This window comes from Carcharodon carcharias, chromosome 7 (genome assembly GCF_017639515.1).
Source record: "Carcharodon carcharias isolate sCarCar2 chromosome 7, sCarCar2.pri, whole genome shotgun sequence".
NCBI lineage: Eukaryota > Metazoa > Chordata > Chondrichthyes > Lamniformes > Lamnidae > Carcharodon > Carcharodon carcharias.
In genome coordinates, this window is record NC_054473.1 from 20479535 (window position 1) to 20507364 (window position 27830).

Below are 27830 nucleotides of genomic sequence, written 5' to 3' on the forward strand. Positions count from 1 at the left end.
AAATGTAAGTCACTTCTACAATTAAAAAAAATCTATTACAACATGACCATAAGGATGTACGGAATATATGTAAATATCAAGAGTGAGAGGTGGAGGGGAAGAAAAGAAAAGGATGACACAAGAGAGCAAGGATTCATGTACATGCATGGAAGGATGCATCATTATTTTGAGTGTTTAAAATGCATGCCCTGAAATTCCTTTACAGTGCTGCAGGAGCAGATTTTTGGCAAGAAGGGACTTCTACCTGCCCATTATTTATACCATAATCACCTTCCATTGTTCGGGATGTCCTAAAATAATAAATATTTTGAGCAGGCGCATGTGCTGTTTGGGGGGTGTGAGTGGCAGTGAGAGTGGGGGCGGACGACTGTTACAGTTTTTTCCATGGCTGCACTGTTATATAGCAAAAAGCCAGCTAATGAAGGATAGAACTGGAACCAATCTTTGCACACGTTTATAAAGTGTTTATTTACAGTTACACATGACAAGCAAGCAGTTCCTAAATCAGCTATTGTTTCAGTCTGTCTATTTATAGCACACATGCGAATCCCCAGTTAATTCTCACCACCTGCATACACTTAAATGCAAATAATATACAATTAACACACACATTCTGAAGATGGGCAATTAATGTTGGCTTTGCCAGTGACTTCCACCTCCCATGGATGAATACAAAATACATATCATGCACCCACCCCCAAGTGCTACAGAACTTCTTGATGGGTGGGCAGAGGAATGGAGGAATATATGTAGCTAATTAGATTTGATTTGTAAATACAAATGAGTAATTGGCATCGACATTGGATATGCAATCTCAGTATTCATATTTGCAAGGTGCATACATGTGTACTTTAATGTCACCTGGCGCAGTCCACTCAGGTTGCAATATCTTTTACTGAAAAGTACATGATATGTTTTATGCAATTGCTCAGTTTTTCTAGCCAAATTATTCTCATAACACCAACTATTTTGTTGCCTATAACTTCATACTCGAAAAGAAATATATCACATTCCTCCATCCAGAGGCATTTTTGTTTTACCTGTGTTCACAATACTGGCCAAAATGGTTCTCTCCACAATCACATGTGTACCCATGCGAGGAACTGGGTTTGCGGCGGCAGACAGATTCATTTTCACATGGATTCAGCCGACAGGCATCGACACAAGACTCACCATAGTAACCTAAATATGAAACATTCTTAAATACTTTACATTAACCTTCAAGGTAGCTGTGGACTTTTTGTCTGACAAACTCTTCTGAGGATTGGATTTAGTATTGCCAATCGAAATTGGTATAGTCTATCGCTGTTGTCTAATAATTTGCTATTCACCACGTGTATTATTTGAAATCCAAATGTGGCTAATTAGATTTGATTTGTAAATAGAAATGAGTAATTGGCATCGACATTGGACATGCAATCTCAGTACTCATATTCACAAGGTGTGTACATGTGTACTTTAATCATTCGTTGAGTTTGTTAATAAAATTGCAAGATAAAAGGCAGCATGTGCAAGTGCGTTTTGATCACTGAGCGTATTCTACTTCTTCGGTTACTGAATGGCAGTAGGTGCTAAGTAAATATACATACGTGAAGTACTTTTACCTATACTATGTGTATTTCAGGCATTTTTTTAAAAATTAGTGCATTTGGCTAAAGTGTTATCACTGTGGCTAGTCAGCAATGTCTGTTGGACAACAGGGCAATGAACTATGTTCCACCCTAAAAGGCTGTGAGATATTCCAGCATACATAACACACCAGCAAACTATGCCAATGTCTCCATTGCCAAACTGATGTGTGAATCTGGTTTGTTAATGCACCCAACCTAATTAGACTTAAAACCTCACATACTAATACAAAACTGGCTGGTGTTGGTGTGAATGGAAAAATGTCAATAAATATCTGCTTAAGATCCTTTTACGCAGGTTTGAATGCAAAACGATCACTGCAGCATAATGTAACATGAAAGGCCAATCAGGGAACCTTAATTTATTCTAAAATAATCTTGATAAGGTTCGATATTTAATACTTTTCACACATTAATTCATACCTCATTTATGCCTACTGTGCAAGGGATAAGGCAGGGGAGTGGGACTAGGTGGAATGCTCTTTCAGAGAGCCAGTGCAGACTCAATGAGCTGAATGGCCTCCTTCTGTACTGTAAAGATTCTGTTCAGAGTTGCTATGTTCTAAAAATGTCACTCAGTAAGATCAAACTCTAACTGCTTCCTAGCATCTGATTACTCTGGGGAGTGTAGTGATGTTCAAAGATTTCTCCTATCTGGCTTACTCTCGTCTAGCAGTTTTGATTAGCATACAACTACTAGTGACCATGGACCTGCAACCAGAACAAAGTGTACACGGCAGGTGTAAATTTAAACCCCGGCTGTTTTCTACAGCGATCTGTGCGATAACATTAAAACTTTTAAACCTCATCAACCTCCCCACTCCAAGAAATGTGAGATAATGTTCTAACATTATCAAAATCTAAAACTGTTGGAAGAATTCTGTGTTGAACTCCCCTGTTCAGTTGCAAAGTGCATGGCTCTACATGGCACAGATCCATACGAAACAGGAAATTTCAGGTTCAATCCTTAATCAGCCCTCTGTTGGCTAATTAGGCAGGGGTACTGAAATTCACCTCTGTCTTTGGGTTAGGAAGGTGGGGCAGAATCTTACTGCCTAAGTCTATGGCGCAACAGGGGGACCATTTTCAGGTTGCAAACCCAACCTCCCAATTAGGGGCCTTCCAGTTGCTCTTCACCAAAGTAAACCAATTCAGAGCCTGCCTTCAGGCTCCGTGATCAACTAGCGAGGGTGGGTGGACAGGATGACATGGTCATTTTGTCAGAGGAAGGACTCCTGTTTAAAGGAATCACAGCATGTTTCCAGAAAAGTTCAGCAGCAGTTTCAGGCTACAGCACCCACAGGAATGGAGAGGAGACCTGGGAAAACTGCAACTCCACACCTAACCCAACACCCAAGTCTCCCTTTTTCACTCGGGAGATCCAGCTGAGGGGCGGCTGCAAGGTGAACAAAGCCCTTCCTGTAGCAACACTAGCAGAATATAATGCAAAGGGAATTGTGATCAAACTGTTCAGTGCTCTAGTTAGACTGTACCTCGAACACTGCTTCAGTTATTAAGGCTCAGGGAGATATTCAGAGCAGGAGACAGTATAGAGAACAGCCATGAAGCTGACCCCTCATATCCAAGGTCTGAGATATGAGGGAAAAAGAGATAGATTTGGATTTTTCATGCTGGAAGGGAGGTATCTGTGTGGTGATTGTAAAAAAAAAGTGCACAAGGTAGTAAGGGTATTCAAGAAGGTAAATCCAGAATATTACTTTAAATTAAATCATCAGAGTAGAACAAGGGACAGGCTCAACAACAACTATTTGCATTTGTGTCGCACCTTTAACATAATAAAATATCCCAAGGCACTTTATATGCATTAGCAAACAAAATCTGATATCGAGCCACATAGAGATATTAGACCAGATGACCTAACGTTTGCTCAAATAGGTGGATCTTAGAGAGCAACTTAAAGGAGGAAAGAGACGTACAGAGATTTAGGGATAGATTTCAGAGTGTAGGGCCTCAGCAACTGAAGGCACAACCACCAATGGTCGAGCGATTAAAATAGGGAATGCTCAAGACACCAGAATTGGCAGGTGCAGAGATTGCGAAGGATTGTATGGCTGGTGGATCACAGAGATAGGGAGGCGTAAGGTCATGAAATTATTTGAAAACAGAGATGAGAATTTTTAAAACGAGACATCACTTAACCAGCATTTAATGTAGATCAGCGAGCACAGGGAAGATGGGTGAATGGGACTAGGTGTGAATTAGGACACAGGCAGCAGAGTTTTGAATCACTTTGGGAAGAATTTTCTCTCTGTCGTGAGCGCTGGGCAGGAGAGGGTGGGCGTGCAACCGATCGCCACCTGCGATTGGCTGCGTGCTGCCGTTTTACGTGGGCGGGCCAATTAAGACCTGCTCAGGGTGACATGCACCCAGAAGCGCTCAGCACTCCCTATATGGGTGTGGGGAGGGGGGGGGGGGGGGGGGGGCGAAGGGGGAGAGTTGAGGCCTGCTCTCTTTCACTCATGCGCACGGAAGAGCGCAGAAATCTCCCTGAGGCATGGAGCTGCATCAGGGAGATTCATTTCATTTCATGAAAACTTGGAAAAAAAAAGAAAAAATTATTCAGACATATTCCCTCATGTGACAGTCTCACATGAGTTGGGACATGTCAATGAATTTGAATGAAAAATTTTATCTAATTTTTAAACCCTTCATGAAACCTCATCCCGCCCATGGATGAGGTTTCCTGAAAAATGCGCAGGCCGCCTGGGCTCTTCACCTGCCCACCAGCCTTAAGGTTGGACGGGGAGCCCAGACAATCAGTTTAATTAGTTGTTAAATGGCCTTAATAGGCCTTTGACAATTCGGTGGGCACACAGCTAACTCTGGTGCGTGCCCGCCGAACTGAAGATCGGAATGACGTGCGGTGATGTGGGGGCACATGCCCGACGTCACCGTGCGTCATTTTACACATCGGCGAGCAGGGCCCACCTCCGCACGCCAACCAGAAGATTCAGGCCTTCAAGTTTATGGAGGTGGAACTAGGGAGGTTGGCCCAAGTGCGTTGGAATAGCCAAGTCTAGAAGTAACAAAGGCATGGAAATAGCAGGTTCAAAGTAAGAAAAGGTAAACTTAGTACTGATATCAGGAAGTTCAGAGTAATCAATACATGGAATGAGCTTTGGATAGAGTAGTGAAGGGGAAAACCCTGGAATGATTTAACACAAGATTAGATGCTGCACTGGGCAGATATGAGGGTTTTTCTGGATGGATGAATGAAAATGAATCTTATCTGCAGTGATCTTGTGGTCTGTGGAACTGAGCAACTTGTCAACTAATCCTTCTTAAAAAAAAGATTTGGCATAAATAACCTATGCAATGACATTAAGGGGAAAAAGATTATTCCCCTCCCAGTAAAAGACATGGAACTACCCCCAGTTTAGCCAACAATACCTGGCTCACAGGTACAAGAATAACTCTGCCACTCATCGCTGCAGTAACTGTTGGGTGGGCATGAGGTGGAGTCACATGGATCAGGGATGGTGCAGCCTAGTTCCACGTTCATAGTATGACTTGGCTTTGGCATTGCAATTCCAATAGAGGTGTCACCGAGACGCACACCCTAAGGGTAGAAAAAGAACTGTAGTTGATAGATTGAACCCTTTAGCGTCAACATTTGCTCTGTATTCTCCCTCTCAGACTAAGCAAAATATATATCTATATTCGTATATACTGTTTATTTCTGGATCATGTGAAGCTAGATTAATAGGCCCAGCAAGAAACATAACAAGCATAGGAGGACATACATACATACACACTTAGAGTCAAGTGAGCCAAAGGTTTCTGGAACATATCCAACAGACTACTGAAGACAGGGAGAAAACAGAATCATATGAATCCATAAGTTCCCACATTCAGGATGGTTTCTATGTTGAGTCAGAGGAAGAGGGCTCCCTGGGTCAGGAAATGCAGAATGGGAGCGGGGTAAACAGGGGAAGAAGAAATGTTGTTCTTCTGATCACTATTAGTAATTTCTACTTGAATGTATATGCATGCAAGTTTGAGAAGGACTGGACTTTGCAACATTGGCCACAAATAGCCTAATCACTATCGGGGATCACAAATGAAGAATACCACTTGGGGTAGGTGTGAAAGAGGTGTGGGCATGTTTGGAAATATGTTCTCTTGTGTATCACTGTCTTCAGTAGAGGAGGGAATAATGACTGGGATTTTCCATGCCCGCAGGGGTCAGATGTGTTCGGTGGCATGAGCGGACAATATGGCGTGATTGGTTTCACGATGGCGTGAAACCAGTTTGCGATCGTCTGCTCAGCCCACCGATTGCAGCTGCATTTCCTGCCATCGGACGTTGGAACCTCAATTTAATACATCTACATATCATTATTAGGCTAGCCCGCTGGAATCATCCCCCCGCATCAGCGTGAAAACAGACCGACATGTTTCATAACAGCACATATAAGGCATGCCCTTGGCAAGCTGCACTTCGCTCGGTACTTCAAGGTTTGTTTGCCTACCTTGCTTTGGTCAGCACTTGCAGTCATCAGCGCCAGGCTTCACAGACAGCACCACATTTTTAGGGGGGCTCATAGGTAGGTCTGTACCTACCAGGTCAGCCATATACGGGTGGCTTTTCAATGGCTGCAGAGGTAGGGTTTGCTTGGCGAAGGGGGAGAAGTGGCCTCAGGCAAGGGAAGAGGCTGCAAGGCAGGGCTGTTCTGCAGAAGGAGGGTATCCCAGAGTGTGTGTGAGGGCACATGTTGGCCTGTGCAAGTGGCCTCAAGATTGTGAGGGCTGAGGAGGCAGTTTCAAGAGGAGATGAGGCCAGATGGACATGTAAGGGTGTGTGTATGAGAAAGGGTGGTGATGTCCTTTGAGCTGGCAGAGTGAGATGCCAGTAAATGTGCGATGGGCTTGAGTGTGAGTTTAGAGTGATGAGGTGGTTGACATATCCTGGCGGTATAGATGAGATCATTCATCCTCTATCTGCATTGGATGGTCAACCTATTCTGTGCAGCATTGGCACTGATCACCACTGCCATCGCCTACCAAACCGGAGTGGTAATGTAGCTGCCCCTCCTGTGACCAGAGCCAGGGGTAGAGGACATCACTGCGGTCCTCCAAAGTGTCCAAAAGATACTCAAGGGATGCGACCTTCTTGCCTTTCGAGGCCATGTCTTCTTTGCTGCAGTCCTGGGCTGGAAACACTGAGCGTGGCTGTACTTTAAATGTGGAGCCTGGCGTGATGAAGCGGCAAGGTGACAGTGTGGCAGGTGAATTGGAGTCCGCCCACCATTGAAACGGCGTGTACCCAGCGAATGCATAATTAAAGCAGCGGGTTTGGGACAATACAGCATGAAAAGTCACCACTATGGCCGGCATCGTTTTTCCTGCCCGCTAACGCACTTGGTGCAAATTTGGGATGATTCCGCCCAATGTTTTCTCCCCCCAATAGGAATAAGGCAAAAATCCAATTCATTATAACACATACAAATCTATACACACATAGCATAAAGGACTGCAAATAGCAGGAAGATTGCTCAGATCTATGCACAAGTCACCTTCTGACGTCTGGAGGTTGTAAAACCCTGTTTGAAACATTTGAAAGCTTCCACTAGCATATATCTTCAACTTGAAGTTACTGATTGTGATTAGAAGGAGAACTGGTTGAATTTTCTCCTCAGTCCTTTCCTCAGGGATACTAAATCCAATTGAAGCTGCCCTGAATGAGGTTAGCTAATTTAGTATAAGATAGGGATTGAATATAGGACCTTTGGTATGATTTGAAGATATGATATCAGAAAGTGTACTTGCACGTTTGGTATACTCCATCAGTCAACAGATCTTCCTGACTTCTGTGCTTCTAGGAGTCATTTTTTTGATCACCTCTCCATAGCACAGAAAGTGGAATAAACCCTGAAATCAATATAATGCAGACCCTCTCTTTGGACAATAAGCAAAAGAGCATACAGTTTGGACAAAAGTGCCTACTGCATCCATCAGTCTGTCACAACTAGATTAAAATCTCGAGGGTCACGGGTGGCCATAATTCAGAGACTGAACTGCCTGTAACAAACAGTGATTCCTATACCTGGATACAGCCATCCAATCCATTCTGCACCTCACCAGCTCTGAGAATACCACCAACTTGAAGATGCTTCAACTTCAGCCCGTGTAACTCATTGCCAACAATAACTGTATCCTGGCAACAGGAAAGAAAATAATCAAAACCACAGTAGTTGCACAATTGGGTTAAAACACTCTCGCCAACCTGGGATAACAGGGCCACAATAGCGGTTTTGATATGCTGCCCGGGCTTTCAATTGGCTTCTTGTACAATAATTTTGGAAAATAAAGAGGGATTAAATATCTGGGATTAAGAAACAAAAGTTGAAGGTTTGTGAGGAAGTCTGTTTAACTTATACAGTTTAGTGTTTCTTTACACTGTACATATTTTCAAAGTTAAGGTTACGCAAATAAGGCTCAGCTGTAACTTAGGAGATGTTCTGCTAATGTGATTATAAAAAGCTTATAGGGTGCATTCTATTTCCCAAGGAATGACTGGCAGATGAAGGATCACATACGTTATTGTAGACGATTATGTTAATTTCATGATGTATTGGTTAAATATACTATGGATTTGCATTCAACAAGATTGCATTTTTTTTAGATTGAGGGAAAAACTTGCACATAACTTGAATTTTGGACAAAAACAGACTGTACTCGACCTGATTTAGCATTCGAGGAATTTGTAGTTAGTACAGACCCTTTAAAGATCAAATGGCTGAAGTTTTAAATGAGTACTTTGTGTATCTGTCTTCACAAAGGAAACAAAGTGATGAGAAGGTTACAGTAAAAGAGAGGGAAATTATGGGCAGGATAGTAGGAATGAAGATGTACCAGGAAGATTAACATTACTGAAACTCCGGAAGTCACCTGGTCCAGATGGAAGACATCCCAGGCTGCTGAAAGAAGCAATGGTGGGAATAGCAGAGGCACTGTTCACAGTCTTTCAATCTTCATTGAATACAGGAGTAGTGTTGAGGGCTAGAAGGTTGCTAATGCTGAAGGGGGGAGAAATAAATCAGGAAATGACAGGCCAGTCAGCTAACATCAGTGGGCGGGGGGAGTTATTGGAAACCATTATCAAGGATAAAATAAAATTTTATTTGGAATGGCATGGGTTAAGCAAGGAGAATCAGCACGAATTTGTTAAAGGTAAATTGAAGACATTTTTTCTTTATGACTAACTTCATTGAATTCTTTGATGAAGTAACAGAGAAGGTTGATCAAGTTTGTGTAGTTTTTTTATATATACAGGTTTTGAAAGGCATTCGACAATGTTTTTTTTATTCATTCACTTTGTGGGTTTCACTGGCTGGGCCAGTATTTACTGCCCATCCCTAGCTGTCGTTAAGAAGGTGGTGGTGGGCTGCCTTCTTGAACCACTGCAGTCCATGTGGTGTAGGTACACCCATAGTGCTGTAAGAAAGGGAATTCCAGGATTTTTGAAGGAACGGTGATATATTTCCAAGTCAGGATGGTGAGTGACTTGGAGGGGAACTTCCAGGTGGTGGTGCTCCCATCTATCTGCTGCCCTTGTCCTTCTAGATGGTAGTGGTCGTGGGTTTGGAAGGTGCTGTCGAAGGAACCTTGGTGAACTCCTGCAGTGCATCTTGCAGATGGTACACACTGCTGCTACTGTGCGTCTGTGGTGGAGGGAGTGAATGTTTGTGGATGTGGTGCCAATCAAGCAGGCTGCTTTGTCCTGGATGGTGTCAAACTTCTTGAGCATTGTGGGAGCTGCACTCATCCAGGCAAGTGGGGAGTATTCCATCATACTCCTGACTTGTGCCTTGTAGAAGATGGACAGGCTTTGGGGAGTCAGGTGGTGAGTTACTCGTTGCACGATTGCTAGCCTCTGATCTGCTCTTGTAGCCACAGTATTTATATGGCTAGTCCAATTCAGTTTCTGGTCAATGGTGTACCCCAGGATGTTGATAGTGGGGGATTGAGTGATGGTAATGCCAATGAACATCAAGGGGCGATGGACTTGTTGGAGATGGTCATTGCCTGACACTTGTGTGGTGCGAATGTTATTTGCCACTTGTTAGTCCAAGCCTGGATATTGTCTTGGTTCGGCTGCACTTGGACATAGACTGCTTCAGTTTCTGAGGAGTCGCAAATGGCGCAATCATCAGTGAACATTATCACTTCTAATCTTATGATGGAAGGAAGGTCATTGTGAATGAAGCTGCTGAAGATGGTTGGACTGAGGACACTATCCTGAGGAACTCCTGGAGCTGAGATGACTGACCTCCAAAAACCACAACCATCCTCCTTTGTGCTAGGTATGACTCCAACCAGCGGAGAGTTTTCCCCGATTCCCATTGACACCAGTTTTCAAAGGGCTCCTTGATGCCACATTCGGTCAAATGTGGCCTTGATGTCAAGAGCAGTCACACTCATCTCACCTCGGGAGTTCAGCTCTTTTGTCCATGTTTGAACCAAGGATGTAATGAGGTCAGGAGCTGAGTGGCCCTGACAGAACCCAAACTGGGCGTCAATGAACAGGTTATTGCTAAGCAAATGCCACTTCACAGCATTGTTGATGACCCCTTCCATTACTTTGCTGATGATCGAGAGTAAGCTGATGGGCCAGTAATTGGCCGGATTGGATTTGTCCTGCTTTTTGTGTACAGGATATACCTGGGCAATTTTCCACATAGCGGGGAAGATGCCAGTATTATAGCTGTACTGGAACAGCTGGCTAGGGGTGCGGAACATTCTGAAGCACGAGTCTTCAGTACTATTGCCGGAATATTGTCAGGCCCCATAGCCTTTGCAATATCCATGCCTTCAGCCATTTCTTGATATCATGTGGAGTTAATCGAATTGGCTTGAAGACGGGCAACTTTGATGCTGGGGACCTCCAGAGGAGGCCGAGATGGATCATCCACTTGACACTCCAGGCAGAAGATGGTAGTAAATGCTTCAGCCTTATCTTTTGTACTGATGTGCTGGGCTCCTCCATCATTGAGGATGGGGCTATTTGTGGAGCCTCCTCCTCCAGTGAGTTGTTTAATTGTTCACCACCATTCATGACTGGACGTGGCAGGACTGCAGAGTTTAGATCTGATCCGTTGGTTTTGGGATTGCTTAGCCCTATCACTTGCTGCTAAGGCTGTTTGGCATGCAAGTGGTCCTGTGTTATAGCTTCACCAGGTTGACACCTCTCTTTTTTTAGGTATGCCTGGTGCTGCTCCTGGCATGCCCTCCTGCACTCTTCAATGAACCAGGGTTGATCCGCTGGCTTGGTGGTAATGGTAGAGTGGGGAATATGCCAGACTATGAGGTTACAGACTGTGTTCGAGCACAATTCTGCTGCTGCTGATGGCCCAGTGCCTCATGAATGCCTAGTCTTGAGTTGCTAGATCTGTTCGAAATCTATCCCATTTAGCACGGTGGTAGTGCCACACAACACGATGGAGGGTATCCTCAATGTGAAGACGGGACTTCGTTTCCACAATGGCTGGGTGGTGATCACCCCTATCGATACTGTCATGGACAGATGTATCTGAGACAGGCAAGTCGGTGAGGGCGAGATCAAGTATGTTTTTCCCTCTTGTTGCTTCCCTCACCACCTGTCGCAGACCCAATCTAGCAGCTATGTCCTTTAGGACTTGGCCAGATTGGTCAGTGGTGGTGCTACCGAGTCACTCTTGGTGATGGACATTGAAGTCCCCCACCCAGGTGTGTCCTTGTCACCCTCAGTATTTCCACCAGGTGATGCTCAACATGGAGGAGCACTGATTCATCAGCTGAGGGAGGGCGGTATGTGCTAATCAGCAGGGGGGTTTCCTTGCCCATGTTTGACCTGATGCCATGAGACTTCATGGGGTCTGGAGTTGATGTTGGGGACTCCCAGGGCAAGCCCCTCCTGACTGTATACCACTGTGCCACCACCTCTGCTGGGTCTGTCCTGCTGGTGGGACAGGACATACCCAGGGATGGTGATGGTGGATGGAGTCTGGGACATTATCTGTAAGATATGATTCCGTGAGGATGACTATGTCAGGCAATTGCATCAGCCCCTGGATGGAAGTAAGGAGGGCTTTGCAGGGTCGACAGGGCTGAGAATGCTGAAAGTAATGTACAGAAGGCTAATTAAGATGATGGAAGCCCAAGAAATTAAGGGGAAAATTGTAACAGAAAACAAAGGGTTGTGGTGAATGTTTATTTTTCCAGGCTGGGAGGTGTTTGGAAGTGATATTCCCCAAAGCTCAGCTTTGGGTCCATTACTCTCTGCAATTTTTATAAATGAGCTTGACTCAAGTGTAGGAAACAGCATCTTAGAGCTTGCAAATGATACAAGATGATACTTGTTCAAGTAGTAGATAAATGAGAATAGTAATAGACTCAAGATGAGATACATAGGATGCTGCAATAGACAGGGCTTGGCAAATGAAATTCATTGCAGCAAAAAGTGTTGAACAATGCATTTTAGGAGGACTGGTATGGAAAGACAACACACGACAAATGAGACAATTTTGAAAAGCCCAGGTGAGCACAGGAACCTTGGTGCCCATGCACACAAATTCTTAAAGGTGGTTAAAGTCCATAAGGTGGTTAAAAAAGCATATGGGTTACTTGGATATTTAAGTAGAGGAATGGAATAATAGTAAACAGATAATGCTAGAAATTAATAAATCACTCGTAAGGCCAATTTTGGGCAGGAAGTCAGGAAAGATGTAAAAGGCTCAGAAATGGTGCAGAAGAGGTTTACCATGATATTATTTGGGATGTGGGACTTCAGTTAAGGTCATATTGGGAAAGTTAGGATTGTTTTCCTTTGAACAGAGAAGTTTAAGAGGTAACCTAAGAGATGATAAAGTAGAGAAAAACTATTTACTCTGGCAATGTTAATTGTATATCAATTGTGGTTAACTATTTGCAGGTGGAGTGCATTGATTGGACTGTCACTTGAGCGGATATAAAGGGGCACTTACTGACACCGTGTTGTGGTTGAGTGAGGAGGTCTATCTGTGAATAAATCTAAATTGAGTATGGATTGGTTCTGGTTTCATCCTTCATCAACTGGCTATCAGGAATATAACAGAGACACTAACTAGGACCACAGATTCGAAATCATTGGCACAAGATTTACAGGGGAGAGAAGTTTTCATTCAAAAGTTGATGAGATCGGGAACGTTCTACCTGTAAAGATGGTGCAGCTCATTCCAACAATAATCTTCGTTTAATAATTTTAAAAGGAGTTGGATAAGCACTTGAGGAATGAAGAACTTAAAGTTACAGACAAAAAGCAGGGATGTGGGATGAAGCATGACTGCTCTTTCAAAGAGTCAGCACAGATACAATGGGTTGAATGGACTCCTCCTGAGCTCTAAGTTTCTAAAAAACACACTCTATGTGCTATAACTCTCCAATATATCTACAAATAAATCAGTCTGACCTGATAAAGTCCAAAATCAATCGTGATGGTTGCTATGTATCGTATATCACGCCCATTTCTCACATCTCGTAGTTCCAGCTGAAGATCATGCCACCTCCCATCATTTAATGGCATTCGATTCAGCAGCAACCTCACAGTCCGACTGGTCCCTCGATTGACAGCAAATGAAAGGTGGCCCGAGTTCAACTGAAAACAATTCAAGAGCACAAAGTTTCAGAAAAATCAGATATTGAGTAGTTTAACATCAATAATCATATAACAAACACAGAAAATAGGTTGCCCTGGAAAATGGCTAGATCCCTCTATTACCCAATTCAAGTTTGCTAAAATCAGCTGTTAACAGTTGAGGCAAACAGTAGAAACTTGACTCTATGAGCCATCTCTTAACAATTCTAGTTGCTAGGAGATGACATCAACCTGGCCAAGGAATGACAAGTGCTACACAGGAAAATGAAAAATATTTAATCTTATGAAAGCAACTTATGAACCATGACCAAGTCATGAATGAGGATAAGAAGGGTCCTATGATTCTACAATGTAGTTTTGGGTTCCGATGATACCATGAGAAGTAAGGACATGAGCATTTTGAATCTTGAATGTTTCACAGGCCATAACACTACCCTCTCATGTTTTGTTTCATATACAAACCCGTTGTCTGCCATCATGTTTTTGGAAATGAGAATCTCCCTAGGATCAAACTTGGTAAAGCTTCAACTCAAATTAAAATGCAAAAATAACCATATTCTATAATAGTCATTCAATTATCTTAAGTGAATTTATTATAATTTCATTCTAAACTATAAAACTTGAATAGAATTTCGAATAAAAATAGTTTCTAATAATACTTAGATTCAGTTTCATTATTGCTCCTTCTGCATTCTCTCCTATGTTACCACTGCTGGCACATTTTCCTATCCAATATGACTTGATTTTTCTATTCTAACATCGCTCCAAAAAACTTTTGAAACATCTTCCCTACCCATTTTTCTTTCTCCTGACTCTCACTATCTATTTTTGAAAATGTGAAAAGCTTTAAAAAAAGTTAGTCTGATTAACTATAAATATCCCAAAAAACCATTTCCTCAGCCTGTCTACTGCCAAAACTGCAAAGACTGATAAGATCACACCCATAACACTTAACTCATTCACTAATCTGGAGTTGACATGAATTGAAAATTTTCAACCTGAAGTATAAATTTGAAGTTCTGTAGTAACCTTCTAAGGAAAACAAATTGACATTGAAATTGAGATGGTATCTGGGTCACTCCCACAGTTACCTATAAAATATAGATAATCCTATCTGACTAATCCCATCTTGACTAATCCTATGAAACTGCATTGAACATGTAATAGCAATCTTTGCTACCTCATCCCTCAGCTTGCATAATTAATTGATAAAGTGCTCAAAGTAATGAAAAGGCAATTAGTCATAAGATCATTTAGATCAAAATGACATATTTTAAGGGGTAATTCTGTTGATAAGGCAGCCATATGGAAGGAAAGGATATTTTGCTGGAAAATGAGCTACAAGATGTTAGGAGATTCATATCTCAATATTTTTAGCAAGAATATACCCAGATTGAGCAATATTAAAAAAAATTGTCTCTAATTTTAAGTATCTACTAAAATTGTGAATTTTCCTGTAGAGGTTCAATGAAAGCAAATATGTTTATACTTTGAAGAACTGTTAAATCACAATTCCAAACAAATTTAATTTACATCTGGATCCAAACAGGAAGAGGTCCACCTATACACAGCAATATACTATAATTTTGCTGAAGTAACAGATGATTGTGAAATTTTATTGACTGCACAAAAAAATAACAACTGGAGAATAAATATAAATCTTAGTTAATATCATCATTGTGTGTTTCTGGCAGTGAAGCTGTTAATAGTTAAGACAGAGAAAAAGAGGGATTAGAACAATTATACACTTGGAGATGTAGCGAGGAGGGGGAAAAATATAAACAGTCAGACTAAAAACTCCTTTGCCATCTGTCAAGACCAAATTTGAGTCAGGTTATTACATCTTACATTGCAGCTGTACATCACAAGCTTCAAGATACAGAAAGCCAAAGACAGAAAAATAAATGAAATGAAAAAGCATTAGAAAGATATACAGAGATTATTTATTCTGGCTCCTTTTGATGAAATTGGCTGCTCGAGAAGAAAGACAGATGGAGGCAGTCAAACAGAGACAGTCTAAGAAGATAGGCAAACAGAGAGACAAATGTAGACCATGGGGATTGGATGGAGGGGGAGGGGAAAAAAGACAAAGCAAAACCAAGAGGTAGAAGCAAAAAACTGCGGATGCTGGAAATCCAAAACAAAAACAAAAATACCTGGAAAAACTCAGCAGGTCTGGCAGCATCTGCGGAGAGGAACACAGTTAACGTTTCGAGTCCGCATGACTCTTGGTTGTTCCTAACTGCATGAGAGGAGCACAATATACGAAGGATGAGTGCAAGAGCAAGTGAGAATATTGATCCCCGTGTGTGCATTGGACGTGAGTTGCACCTTAGGTTACAACATGAAGAGAATGATTATCTACTCCTTAGGTTATTTTTTATTTCTAAAATATAGACACCCTCCACCCACTGATGGGTTTAATTGGATAAGCATGTTGCATTCTGGCCAAATGCATGAAGGTTTATTTCTGTTTTAAGATATTCTTCAGATCAGTGTTGACAGTAGGATAATCGCCCATAGGATCTTCCCATGACCAAAGTGTGTATAACCAATGGTTTGCTTGAGAAATGTTAATCTATTTTGATCTAACACAAATAAGTTGGTTGCAAGATATTAAGATGAATCAAAAGAGGAATTCAATTCTTCAGAATCTCTCAACAAAGGAAGTAGGTACATCAACAAGGCACTTAATCTTTCTATGTTCTTCATTCGTTGCATCACTGTTTGACAGACTTGCTAAAATGAGGGTACTCTGTGCCTACTAAATTTAAGATTTGTTTGAGATTAGGTCACTAGTTTGCTCCAAAGTGAATGAAATACTCATTTACTGAGCTCAACATCTCGCTTTTGCCCAGTTAACCAAGCAACTCGCCTTAGATAACTTTTGCTTTAAGTTGGCTTAGCCAGAAACTTAGGATCATGGATCAACATCAAAATGTCACAGCTCTTTATATTTCTCCGAGTAAAACAGACATTCTCACCCAGCCAAGAGGAGATTCAAAAATGAAATAATTATTGTTGCTAGAGATGGAAATGGGAACCCATTTTGACAGAAACCTTTGATGAAGGCCAAGGACTCCTCCATTGTCATGCAATAATGAAAACAGTGACAAGACCACTCCTCAGTCAGTGCCAAAGAATGGCTCTTGTTCTTTTGTTATGGTTCAGTCCCAGTCAATGTTGAGACCATAGACTATCAATAAATACTCCACTGATGTGCAACAGATGGTAGTACTATAGCTCAGATGATGCCAGTTGACACCTTTGATGCAATTCTGAGTTCACGTTCAAGGTTCCTGGCAGGTATCAAGGTGGTTCCCTTCATAGCACTGGAGGTGAAGAGGTGGTATGGGCCTGGTCCCGGGTTGATGCTTTTGATCCCAAATAACTGCACTTTTGGCAGCAAAGGTCTATTACAAGCCCATTCACTCTAACAACCATGGAGTCAGCTGAAGAATATATTCTGCTGTGGAAGGCAGGATCCTACAATGCATCTATACCATTTCCTATACTTCTCCCCTCACATCTTCCCCCAACAACCTTGATAAGGCCCCTTTGTCTCCATCTTCTACTTGAACCACACCATCAAAAAACATGCCATTTTTCTAATTTTTTTGTTTGTATGCAGCCTGGATCTTTGCAAATGGTTGCCCTTACAACAGTGAGTAAAGTTCACAAAGTAATTCATTGGATGTGAAGCATGGAGATAGCCTGAAGATTCAATTGCACATCATTGATACTTTTCAAATTTTAACATAGCACAACCATATAATAAATGGCATACCATACAAACACACTACATATGCAGAGACATTTACCAAGTCATCTTTTACTGTTTCCATCACCTCCAACACAATCACACTTGGAAATACATTTTCCCCTTTGAATTTTGAAGGGACCATTACCTCTGACACCCTAGTTCACTCATGCACCACTTCTGTCATCTGCTTTTTTTCTCCCCATGTCACAGAACATGTCACACCAGTTCATTCACTTCCTTCCATGCCCCAAACATACTTTCCAATTGGGACAGCAATTCACATGTACATGCACCAACCTGATATACAACATATGCTGCTCATGGCTCTATGTTTCAAAGACCAAATGCCTTTTTAAGCACAAATGCCTGGAAAACTCAGCAGGTCTGACAGCATCTGCGAAGAGGAATGACTCTTTATCAGAACTAAGGAAAAATAGAAAACAGGTGAAATATAAGCTGGTTTAAGGCCCGGGTGTGTGTGTGTGTGTGTGTGTGTGTGTGTGTGTGTGTGTATGGAGAGACCAGGTAGAGCTGGATAGAGGGTGGAGATAGCCAAAAGATGTCATAGACAAAAGGACAAAGAGGTGTTGACACTGGTGATATTAGCTAAGAAATGTGCTAATGGTGACATTAAGGGTAGAAAGCAGGACGAGCAAGGGACAGATAGCCCTAGTGGGGGTGGGGTGGGGGGAAGGGATCGGAGAGACCAAACGCAGACTGGGTAACCGCTTTGCAGAACACCTTCGGTCTGTCCGCAAGCATGACCCAGACCTCCCTGTCACTCGCCATTTCAACACACCACCCTACTCTCATGCCCACCTGTCAGTCCTTGGCCTGCTGCAATGTTCCAGTGAAACTCAACACAAACTGGAGGAACAGCAGCTCATCTTCCGACTAGGCACTTAACAGCGTTCCGGACTTAACATTGAGTTCAACAACTTCAGATCATGAACTCTCTCCACCGTTCCCACCCCCTTTCCAATTTCCCTTTTTCCAATAATTTATATATTTTCTTTTCCCACCTATTTCCATTATTTTTAAATGTATTTCCATCCATTGTTTTATCTCTGCCTTTTAGCCTATTTCAATCCCATCCCCCCACCCCAACCCCACTAGGGCTATCTGTACCTTGCTCATCCTGCTTTCTACCCTTAATGTCACCATTAGCACATTTCTTAGCTAATATCACCACCGTCAACACCTCTTTGTCCTTTTGTCTATGACATCTTTTGGCAATCTCCACCTATCTCTGGCCCTCTATCCAGCTCTACCTGTCCTACCCCCCCTTAAACCAGCTTATATTTCACCTCTTTTCTATTTTTCCTTAGTTCTGATGAAGAGTCATTCGGACTTGAAACATTAACTATTGCTCTCCACAGATGCTGTCAGACCTGCTGAGTTTTTTCCAGATATTTTTGTTTTTGTTTTGGATTTACAGCATCTGCAGTTTTTTGCTTTTGCCTTTTTAAGCACCTTTGGTTCTGTCTGCATCCATACCCCCATGTTCTACAGCTTGCTACTTTATCTTCCCTTCCCAGTATGAGCTCTCCATCTTTGTTCTACTAAACTGTTCCAATGAAGCTCAACACAAGTTCGAGGAAGGGTACCTTGTCTTTCTATTGGGCAATCTGCACCATTTTGAACTTACTGACTTTAATAATATCAAATGTTAAGTACAGCTCCCACTTTGCTTACTTTTTCTGTTTCTATTTTAGATTTGCTTTACCCTCAAAAGCCTCACTTATTCACATTTTCTTGATATGTCAAATTTCTTTTAATTTGCTTTGTTCTGTTGTCTTATGTTAATATTTCTTCAATTATTTAACCATCTCCCATTTTCCACTTTAGCATCTGGTTATTCTACTTCTCTTCTATGTGTACATTCATTTCCCCCTTCCTTTTGCTCTGCTTCCTTAAAAATGTTATTCATCTGTAATTTCCTTTCAGCCTGACAAAGGGCTATGAAATTGAAACATTAATTTCATTAACATTAATTGAAACATTAAGTTTTCTTCACCAATGCTGACTAGTGTCATACATACTTTTGGCATTTTCTGTTTTATTTTAGATTAATGCTGTCTGCAACTTTTTGCTTTCTTAAATATTGAAACAAAAATACCACCCTCTTTCTTTAAGTGTATTCTACAGAATAGCTTCTGATCTTTGAAACAGTTATCTTTGGTGCAGCCTGATAAACCCAGACAAACTAAACAGTTCACCAGGTCATGGTTGGAAGAATGGCAACAAAGCCTTTTCTGAGATTTGACAGTAGTGCTGAATGCCCAGGAGCTTTTTTTTTTGATATTAAAGCAGTGTTTAAAGCTGATCTGCTTGAAGTATTTTGAGTCTCCATCAATAGCAACTAATTAAAAGTTCAAGAAATGCTGAAAAGGTTTCTGTGAGCGGACAAACACTATTGCTTGCAAATAGATCTTACAATCCTTTAAATAACTTTATTATTAAGCTGAAGAAAAAGAAACTAAGTAGCTGAAGCAAACATACACCTAATGCCATAAAGAAAGCCTCAGTGTAAAGTCAGACCACATTATCATTCAGAATGAATGGATGGTGCTGACAGGGGATGAAATGGGCAACGTCAAGTCACCAATGGTATCTTAAAGGGATGTTATCCCTAGTGACCTTTCTGTAGATAGAATACAAGGCACAATTTTATTTCCAGTGCAAGCATCCAAGATGAAAGATTTCACACACTGAAGTTTGCATCAGGAATTCAGGTATATGGCTAAATTTCTGATATATGTTTCCAGCATATAAAGCTCTGTGACAGGAGCAATGAATTCAAAATATTATCCCGATGTCCGATTGCAGTAAATGCATTGGAGGGTGGGGAATGGTGGAATGAAAAACTTACTTCATTCACAGCAAGTAAAAGCAAGGCTCAACATACAATAAATAATCAGAAAAACAAATTAAATGATAAAACACTAAATGGAGTATCAAGTAGAGTGGATATGTTCCCTGGATTCAAAGAACAAAATTACACAATTTTAACTTTTAATATTCAAACAAAATGCCTACATCTTAATCTGGTGAGGGCCTATGTAATAAAATAAATAATACTGCGCATGTTTTGAAGTTTACCTTAAATATCTTAGACTTAAATATCTTGGAGAAATGCATAAAAACATATGTGAAAGATACAATACCTAGATCACTAGGGCCTCCAGGTTACACAATCATGTATTTAGATATTGGACAATACAGGCACATTCCTGAGCGCAAAACACGGACTGAATATTGAAGTGGCCAGCATCATTGCAGATGATTGAATATCTAAGGCAGACAGAAAACCTGTAACACTGAGCAACAGCTTCAAAATAAATCTGACATGTGAAAACAGGTAGCTACAAGGGCTTCAGCTATTAAACAATAGTTGCACATGGCATTTCCTCACTTATGAATAAAAAACATGTGAATGAAAGGCTGAAGGGGAAAAATCAAATGCTGAAGGCACAAAATTGGTGATGACTTTCTAGAGGCTGGGCAAGGCATGGTTTGGGGCATTTTTCATGAAACAAAAAAAGCTTTTACTTTAAAATTATTGCATTCTAGCTAGTTTCAAGCATCTCACAATAAGCCTATAATTCCAAGGAGAAAGAAAGAAGCAAAGTGATATTTGGATTTTCAACACACCGTCGCTTATCCTAGAACTGTACCTCAGGTGAGTCATCACTAGGGGTGGAAAATGTTATGCACCGAAAACAATGCTGACGCTTTAGAGCAGTAACTGAGGGAGCATAGCATTGTTCGAGGTGCCTTCTTTTAGATGAGAGGCTGCCTACCTGTTTAGGTGAACATAGAAGATCCCATAACATTATTGAAAAAAAGTACACCAAGCAGTGTACCAGCCAACTTCCTCACTCAACCACATCATCAAAAAACAGGCCATTTATCTAATTTTCTGTTTGTATGCAGCCTGGATCTGTGCAAATGGTTGCTCTTACAACAGTGAGTAAAGTTCACAAAGTAATTCATTGGATGTGAAGCATGGAGATAGCCTGAAGATTCAATTGCACATCATTGATACTTTTCAAATTTTAACATAGCACAACCATATAATAAATGGTATACCATACATACACACTACATATGCAGCATGTCATACTCATGTCACAAGACCATTCAATCACATGGTATCTTTTAAATGCAACAAACTGTTTCTACATTCACCTCAGTCCTTCTCCTGTCCTGTTTGAAGCTACCCCTGCCAGATGAGCTGCCGAATCACTTTTGATTCCCATTATATTAAGTTCTCCTTTAATGGTTTGATCATATACAATACAGATACAATGTGTTATTTTCTATGTCATCATCACTCATATACAAGCCCAACGGGCATGTTATATATTGTGCAATTTCAACTGATTGCTATTGGAAACAAAAACAAGGTAGAAATTACATGATCCTTGAGCCATCCAATCTCAATAACTGATTGATCCTGATATCAATTTAGCTCCCTTGTTCTTCTGGCTCAGGAACCTAACCAGGGTATCGGTGTTTGGGGAGGCGGCGGGGTCAGAGATTGGGGGGTGGAATCGGAGATCGGTTGGGGCTTGGGGGGTGTCGGAGATGGGGGCCTGGGGGGGTCAGAGCAGCGGTGCAGGGGTCGGAGATCAGGGGTGGGGAGTGTCGGATTTATCCCACATTTTCAGATGGTTCCCAGTGCAGGCAATTGGTCAGAGGAGGTGAGCCCTTCTGGGCAATTGCCGTGCAAAGCCTTACCTGGGAAGGTCCGAGAGGGATTCTCTAGCGCATCTTTGGGTGCTCCCCAAATCCGACGCTGCAGAGCTCAGAGGTTACAACCCATTGTTTGAAGAAATGTTACAAAAAAAGGCAGAAATAAAGCACCAAAAGAATGCCAAAGATTTAGAAGTATGTTTTTACTGCTTGGAATTACCATCAAAAAGGAAAACTGAGGGGAAAGTTGTTATAAAGCATCAGTTTCTGTACTATCACTTTTCCAGGTTTCCAACCATGTGAAAAAAATTATTAGTATTCAATTTTTGCGTTTATTGTAATGGCTGCTACTTAGCAATACCTTTTAAAGGCTGGTTAATAGCTTTGAGCATCAGTTGATATTTTCCAAAGGCCGTTCCTCTCAAGCTGATGGGGAAATATGCTAGCGAACACTATAGCTGCAATCTATGTAGGCCTTGATGGGTGCACAGAATGATGGCTGAGCAGGAGTCAAGGCTACATACAAAACTGACCTGCATCAGGCCAAAAATGTGCTACTTTTACCTAACAGAGAAGCAGCATGCTTAAAGATGAATACTGTCTAGGGATGTAATTACATGCTTGGTCACATCCCTGGACAAGCTGAAAGAACAGGCGTTAGTCAGCAATGACCTCCCTGCAGTCAACATGGTAATGAGGGCCCCCAGTTTCCATGTGACTGGTGGCTTCATCATAGGGTGAGCTGCTATTAATTCCATAGGGCCATAAAATAAATGAATGATATGCTACTTCACCATGGATCGATTTTGGCACAGAGAAACTCTTGCAATTCCAAAGTCTTCTACCAGCTTGTGTGCATCTTTAGATTTTAAGGTAAAGTTGATTTAACCATGTGACTACCTGGGCATCACTGGATATTGCATGATATACACAAAGATCTTTTGCTCTCTTAATAATGTGATGTGTAACTATTGGTTCACAATGATGCATGTTAAGTGAACTTTCCCAGGGTTAGCCATGATTATTACAACCTATACCAATTCAACATTACAGAGGTTTCACCTTGGAAGAGCTCTAAGACTGGATGCTGGCTGATATGTGGTATATGTGCCTCATTATCCCTCTGGATAAGCCCATAGTATGACTAAGATTCCCACTGAATCTTATGCCCAGATTTGGTGGATGATCAAGTAGGCTTTGGGCATGCTGAAATAGCACTTCAGCTGCCTGGAATTCTTTGGCAGTTATCTCTTGCATGCCCTGAAAAGGTCACCAAATTGGCAATGGTGTAAATACTACATTTACAACAAGTAAGGCATAAACATAAGGCAGCTATCAATGATCATGTGCATCAGTGCAAGAGCAGAACAAGGACAAACCGTAATATCCACCTCTGAGAAATGAGAGCAGCTGGAAGCCTAAGAATACTGATGGCAGTTAACTGATAGCTTCTTCCCTTGAACTGCAGCACTGGGACATTTTACATGTGCTGCTTGCTTATTACTATCCTACAATTAACAATAACATAGTGAGAAACCTGCTGATATCCCCTGATGCTTATAAAACAGACATAGGCAGCATGATGTTTTAATTAATACCAACACTTATTTAACTAATTTTGGTTACTGTACAGATCCCTGCCTGTATCCTATGTCTTCTTGTGTCTTTAACGGGATGTACATGGAGAATGTAAAGTGGGAAAAGCTGCATTTGTGTGCAAAGGCTTCAATGCAAAGTAAAAGGATACCTCCAAATGAGTGGACAAGATGGATTTATTGAGGCCCTCAGGCTTATCCTTAAAGCTCTAAGTCCTGATCTATTTCTACATTCAGTGAATACGTCGACTTCTTTCTGGGGAGGCAGATGCTCTGGTCCAGCTCAACAGCCACAAACCACCAACATCAGTGGCAAGAGCTTCTTGAGATGTTGTTGTGCCAACATCCAAGGGGTCAGAGATGTGTTCCACTGACAATCATGCTTGGCTTAGTGTCTGTATAGGTCTGCCGCTAACATCTGACTCAATTAACAAACTTCGTGCATAGTTTTCCTTCACATAACAGGAGAATGAGCCCCTCATGCTGGTACTATATTTCCTGTAGCACCAGGGTGCTCAAAGCCCTTTTAATTCATAGTTGCAATCTGACCGTCACGAGATACACAAATTGTGGTTACTGTCTCGCTGAAAGAGGCTATGACACTTGCCACGCTTCAGACCGCAGGTGGAAGAAGGCATCCTCAACAGTGTTTCTTATGTTGTTCAAAATCTCTTTAGAACATCCCAAACTTTGCTGCACAGTGTTTCCTACAGAGCCAAATAAAATGGCTGTACCAAAAACGTGGCTCAGCATCCTTTGTTCAAAGGATTCTTTTGAAAAGCCAAGGTCTGGAGATGTAATTAGAGAAGATCCATAGTGGGTGGACCTCTACAAAGCACTACAAGCCACTCTGAAGGCTACCATGGTTACAGCCCTTCATGATTAGCTGTGTCAACTTTTTCAAGCAAAACTTGCTTCATCGCCCTATTCTGTGAGGGAAGTGACACGATGCTGCTAAAAATGGGAGGGCTATGCTCCTTCTTGTTCTTATACTTTTCTTGTTCTTGGGAGATCCCAGTGGCTGGAATGCTAGAGTCTGTGAAGAGAGTACATGGTACATTAGACAATGTGCAATTATAGGAACACACTCATGTCAGTACATACTGCTTGAATGTCTTCCTTTACTGCCTAGATTTTGCATATACATACCTCTACTGTACCTACATGTAGAACTACATGATTGATAAGCTCATTTAAGCCGACCACCTAGATCAGCACGGGTTTCTCCCAGATGCCTCACCCTCTGGTGTTAATTCTGCCTCCAGCATTTGAAGCCAACCCAAACTAGAAAAAGCAAAATATTTGCCTTTAACAAATTGTACTGGTCCACAACAAAACCAAATGGTAGTTCTTTTAGCCTAACCTACCTGGTAGGAAACTGATGCAACTACTGATTTTATCTCCACTGACTTCACCAAAGTGAAATCAGACAGCATGAAAAACAGGCAACGATCTGCTCACATCAGCTTACCAACAAGTAGCTTGATTAAAATTACCTCAGAAATGTAATAACTGTATGGATGAATCAGGGATAGTACATTGACTCTCATATTTATGCCCTGCTATGCCAAATCATAAATGTGGCATATCTGTGAGACTCTCACCATGCGAATGAGAGTAGGTATAGATATTTCACATCCTATATTAAACCTGCTCTTTAGAAAGAGGATCACCTGTCTTTTCCTTTTTAAAAAAATCTGAATTTACCTTATTCTGCAAGCATGAACATGAGCGCTATTTTCAATCAATTAATGCTTTAAACTATCACACAAGATCTGACTGCCAACAGTATGCTTATGTTACAATCATCTTGGATGAGTGGCCTTGTAATATATAATTGTTCTTTGCTTCTTTATTTACATAATAGATTTAGCTTACCTTCATACTTTTGTGCAGCTTGTTAAGTTTCAAGTTGTCCTCCACAGTCCAGGTCATAGGGGGTGGGGTACAACTTTTGCCCTGTTGACAACTTTCTGCCAGACACACGGATGCTTGGCCTTGGCGGTGTTCACTCCTGCCGGCTTGGAAATACCTTATCTCCATTTTTGTGCTACATTCACAATTTATTTTTTTTAAAGAGAGTCTACGTCATGTCTCCAAGACATGGTTGCCCAACAATTGCAACTCATAAGGTATTACATTTGTAAGTTAAGTGGCTACTATTCAAACCACATTTCCAGTGTTAATAGTTACGCAAAGGTTGTCACAAATTGCTTCCAAAGGGAAACACAAGTTACTTCATGATCGACATTACCACCATTAATAAATGCAAAAATCAGGGCCAGTTATCCTCCAAGAACCAAAAGCATAAAGCATACACCTCACTCTCTAACGCTTATTAATGAACACAAAACAATATCAGCATTATAAAGAACAGCAACAGGGTTACGTACAGCGGAGTGATGTTAAAATGGATGGCAGTACAAAGACACTCATGTCAAATGGGCTGAAAAAGAAAAAGAAAATTAAATAAGGTTGATACATAACACAAAACAATGCAAAATAAGGATTATTATAAGCAGAGGACAAATGAGAAAATTAAACAGCAGCGTTTTATAGTGTGTACTCAACAGCAATGAGGGATTAATGGGCATTGGGGTCAAACTGCCATCACCGTGTGGTGTTGGTTATCAAATTCTTTAGATTTTCTCTCAATTTTCATATGGGAATTAAAGGCTGTTGGGAATTGTATCGGTTCAAGTTGTTGCAGAATCCAATTGTTGACTGGTTTTATTGAATGTTAAGGTGCTTTTAAAATGATTAATTCCCTGCTTTGCCAGGTCACCGAGCCGCTCAGCTGCACCACTCCTACTCAGTTAAAAGTTGAAACTCAACTCTTTTCCACAATCCGCTTTGGCACCCTTCCACTACAATTTATGCTGGCATTTTCACCCTGCCATGTTCCCCTAAACACTCCCCATGCCAAGTGGCAAAGTCTCTTGGTAACATAACACCTTTTTAAATGAATTCAACTCCAACGCTAAAAGTGAGGCAATTTACTACACTTAGCGCTCTCAGTGCTGGATATTTATGGTTTAATGTCAGACACTGTGTGAATACTTATTTTTATAGTATTAAAGATGCTGTGTAAAATCAGCTCCCCCAAAACACTAGTTCAAAAAATCATCCCATTCGAGTCATGCATTAAGTTGCAAGTTTCAGTTCGAAGATGATAATAAATCTCCCAATGGAAGCTACTCTTTTGCTGAAAAGGGAGAGTTGAGAATGTTGAGGAGAGCCTAGATGTGAATCTATTGATGCAGCATACAAAATTATCATAATGAAAGTATCAGTGTAGCACAAATTGGTGATAAAGCTGACACTGGTGTGAATTGCAGCTGTCATAATTCTGAATTGCATTGAAGATCTCTACCACCTAATAGATAATTGTTAAGTATCTACTGAAGATCCTTTGTTATTACACACAGTTTGAAAAGCTATAGCCACAGGGCATGCAGTAAAGCAGTTGAATGGCCTTTTTCAGATCAAAGACCATAGAAAATGATACGTTGAACTTCAGACCCTGCCGCTTTCACTGTTAATAATCGTATTGGTGGGGGAGTGACTTGACCTGAAGCTGAATTGTCATTAGTGCTCCTGGCTGCAACAATGCTTTGCTACACCGAATTAAGATTGGGGAAAGTCCCGCCAGAATAGTGGCAAATTCTATAATATGTGGCACAATCAAAGTAATCTCCTTTCTGCTTCCAAAAGGGGATAATTATTGCTTTCTGCTAATCAAGTAGAGTTTGTTCACTATGTCACATCATACAAAAAAAAAAATCACTTACAAAGAAGAACAAAGAAAAGTACAGCACAGGAACAGACCCTTCGGCCCTCCAAGCCTGCACCGATCATATTGCCCGTCAACTAAAACATTTTGCACTTCCGGGGTCCGTATCCCTTTGTTCCCATCCTATTCATGTGTTTGTCAAGCTGCCTCTTAAACACCACTATCGTACCTGCTTCCACCACCTCCTCTGGCATTCCAGACACTCACTACCCTCTGCGTAAAAAAACTTGCCCCGCACATCTCCTCTATAGTTTTCTCCTCTCACCTTAAATCTATGTCCCCTGGTAATTGACTCATCCACCCTGGGAAAAAGCTTCTGACTATCTACTCTGTTCACGCCACTCATAATTTTGTAAACTTCTATCAAGTCGCCCCTCAATCTCCGTCGCTCTAGTGAGAACAATCCGAGTTTCTCCAACCTCTCCTCATACTAATAACCTCCAGGCCAGGCAGCATCCTGGTAAACCTCCTCTGCACCCTCTCCAACGCCTCCATATCCTTCTGGTAATGTGGTGACCAGAATTGCACACAATCATCAGCATAATAGATGCAAATAATCATCACCATCTATTTCTTTGATCTTTATGGATAGTGGTGCACTATACAAGTACACCAACTGTGACTCATTCAAATGTGCAAATGCATGGCTGTCTTTAGACGGCAACTATTTAAGAGCATTTATTGAAGGTGCTATCAGGTTACATGAGCCAAAAGTCAA

General features: G+C 41.4%; 1 protein-coding gene across 1 annotated transcript in view; it reads right to left on the reverse strand.

Moving 5' to 3' along the window:
* Window positions 1-27830, reverse strand: part of LOC121279976 (cadherin EGF LAG seven-pass G-type receptor 3-like) — a 642224-nt gene that overhangs the window by 231838 nt on the left and 382556 nt on the right. The window contains exons 10-13 of the mRNA XM_041191598.1: window positions 13078-13263; window positions 7696-7806; window positions 5040-5208; window positions 1041-1182 (exon numbers count right to left, since the gene is read on the reverse strand). Of these exons, the coding sequence (XP_041047532.1) occupies window positions 1041-1182; window positions 5040-5208; window positions 7696-7806; window positions 13078-13263 (608 nt within the window). The remainder of the gene's footprint in view (window positions 1-1040; window positions 1183-5039; window positions 5209-7695; window positions 7807-13077; window positions 13264-27830) is intronic.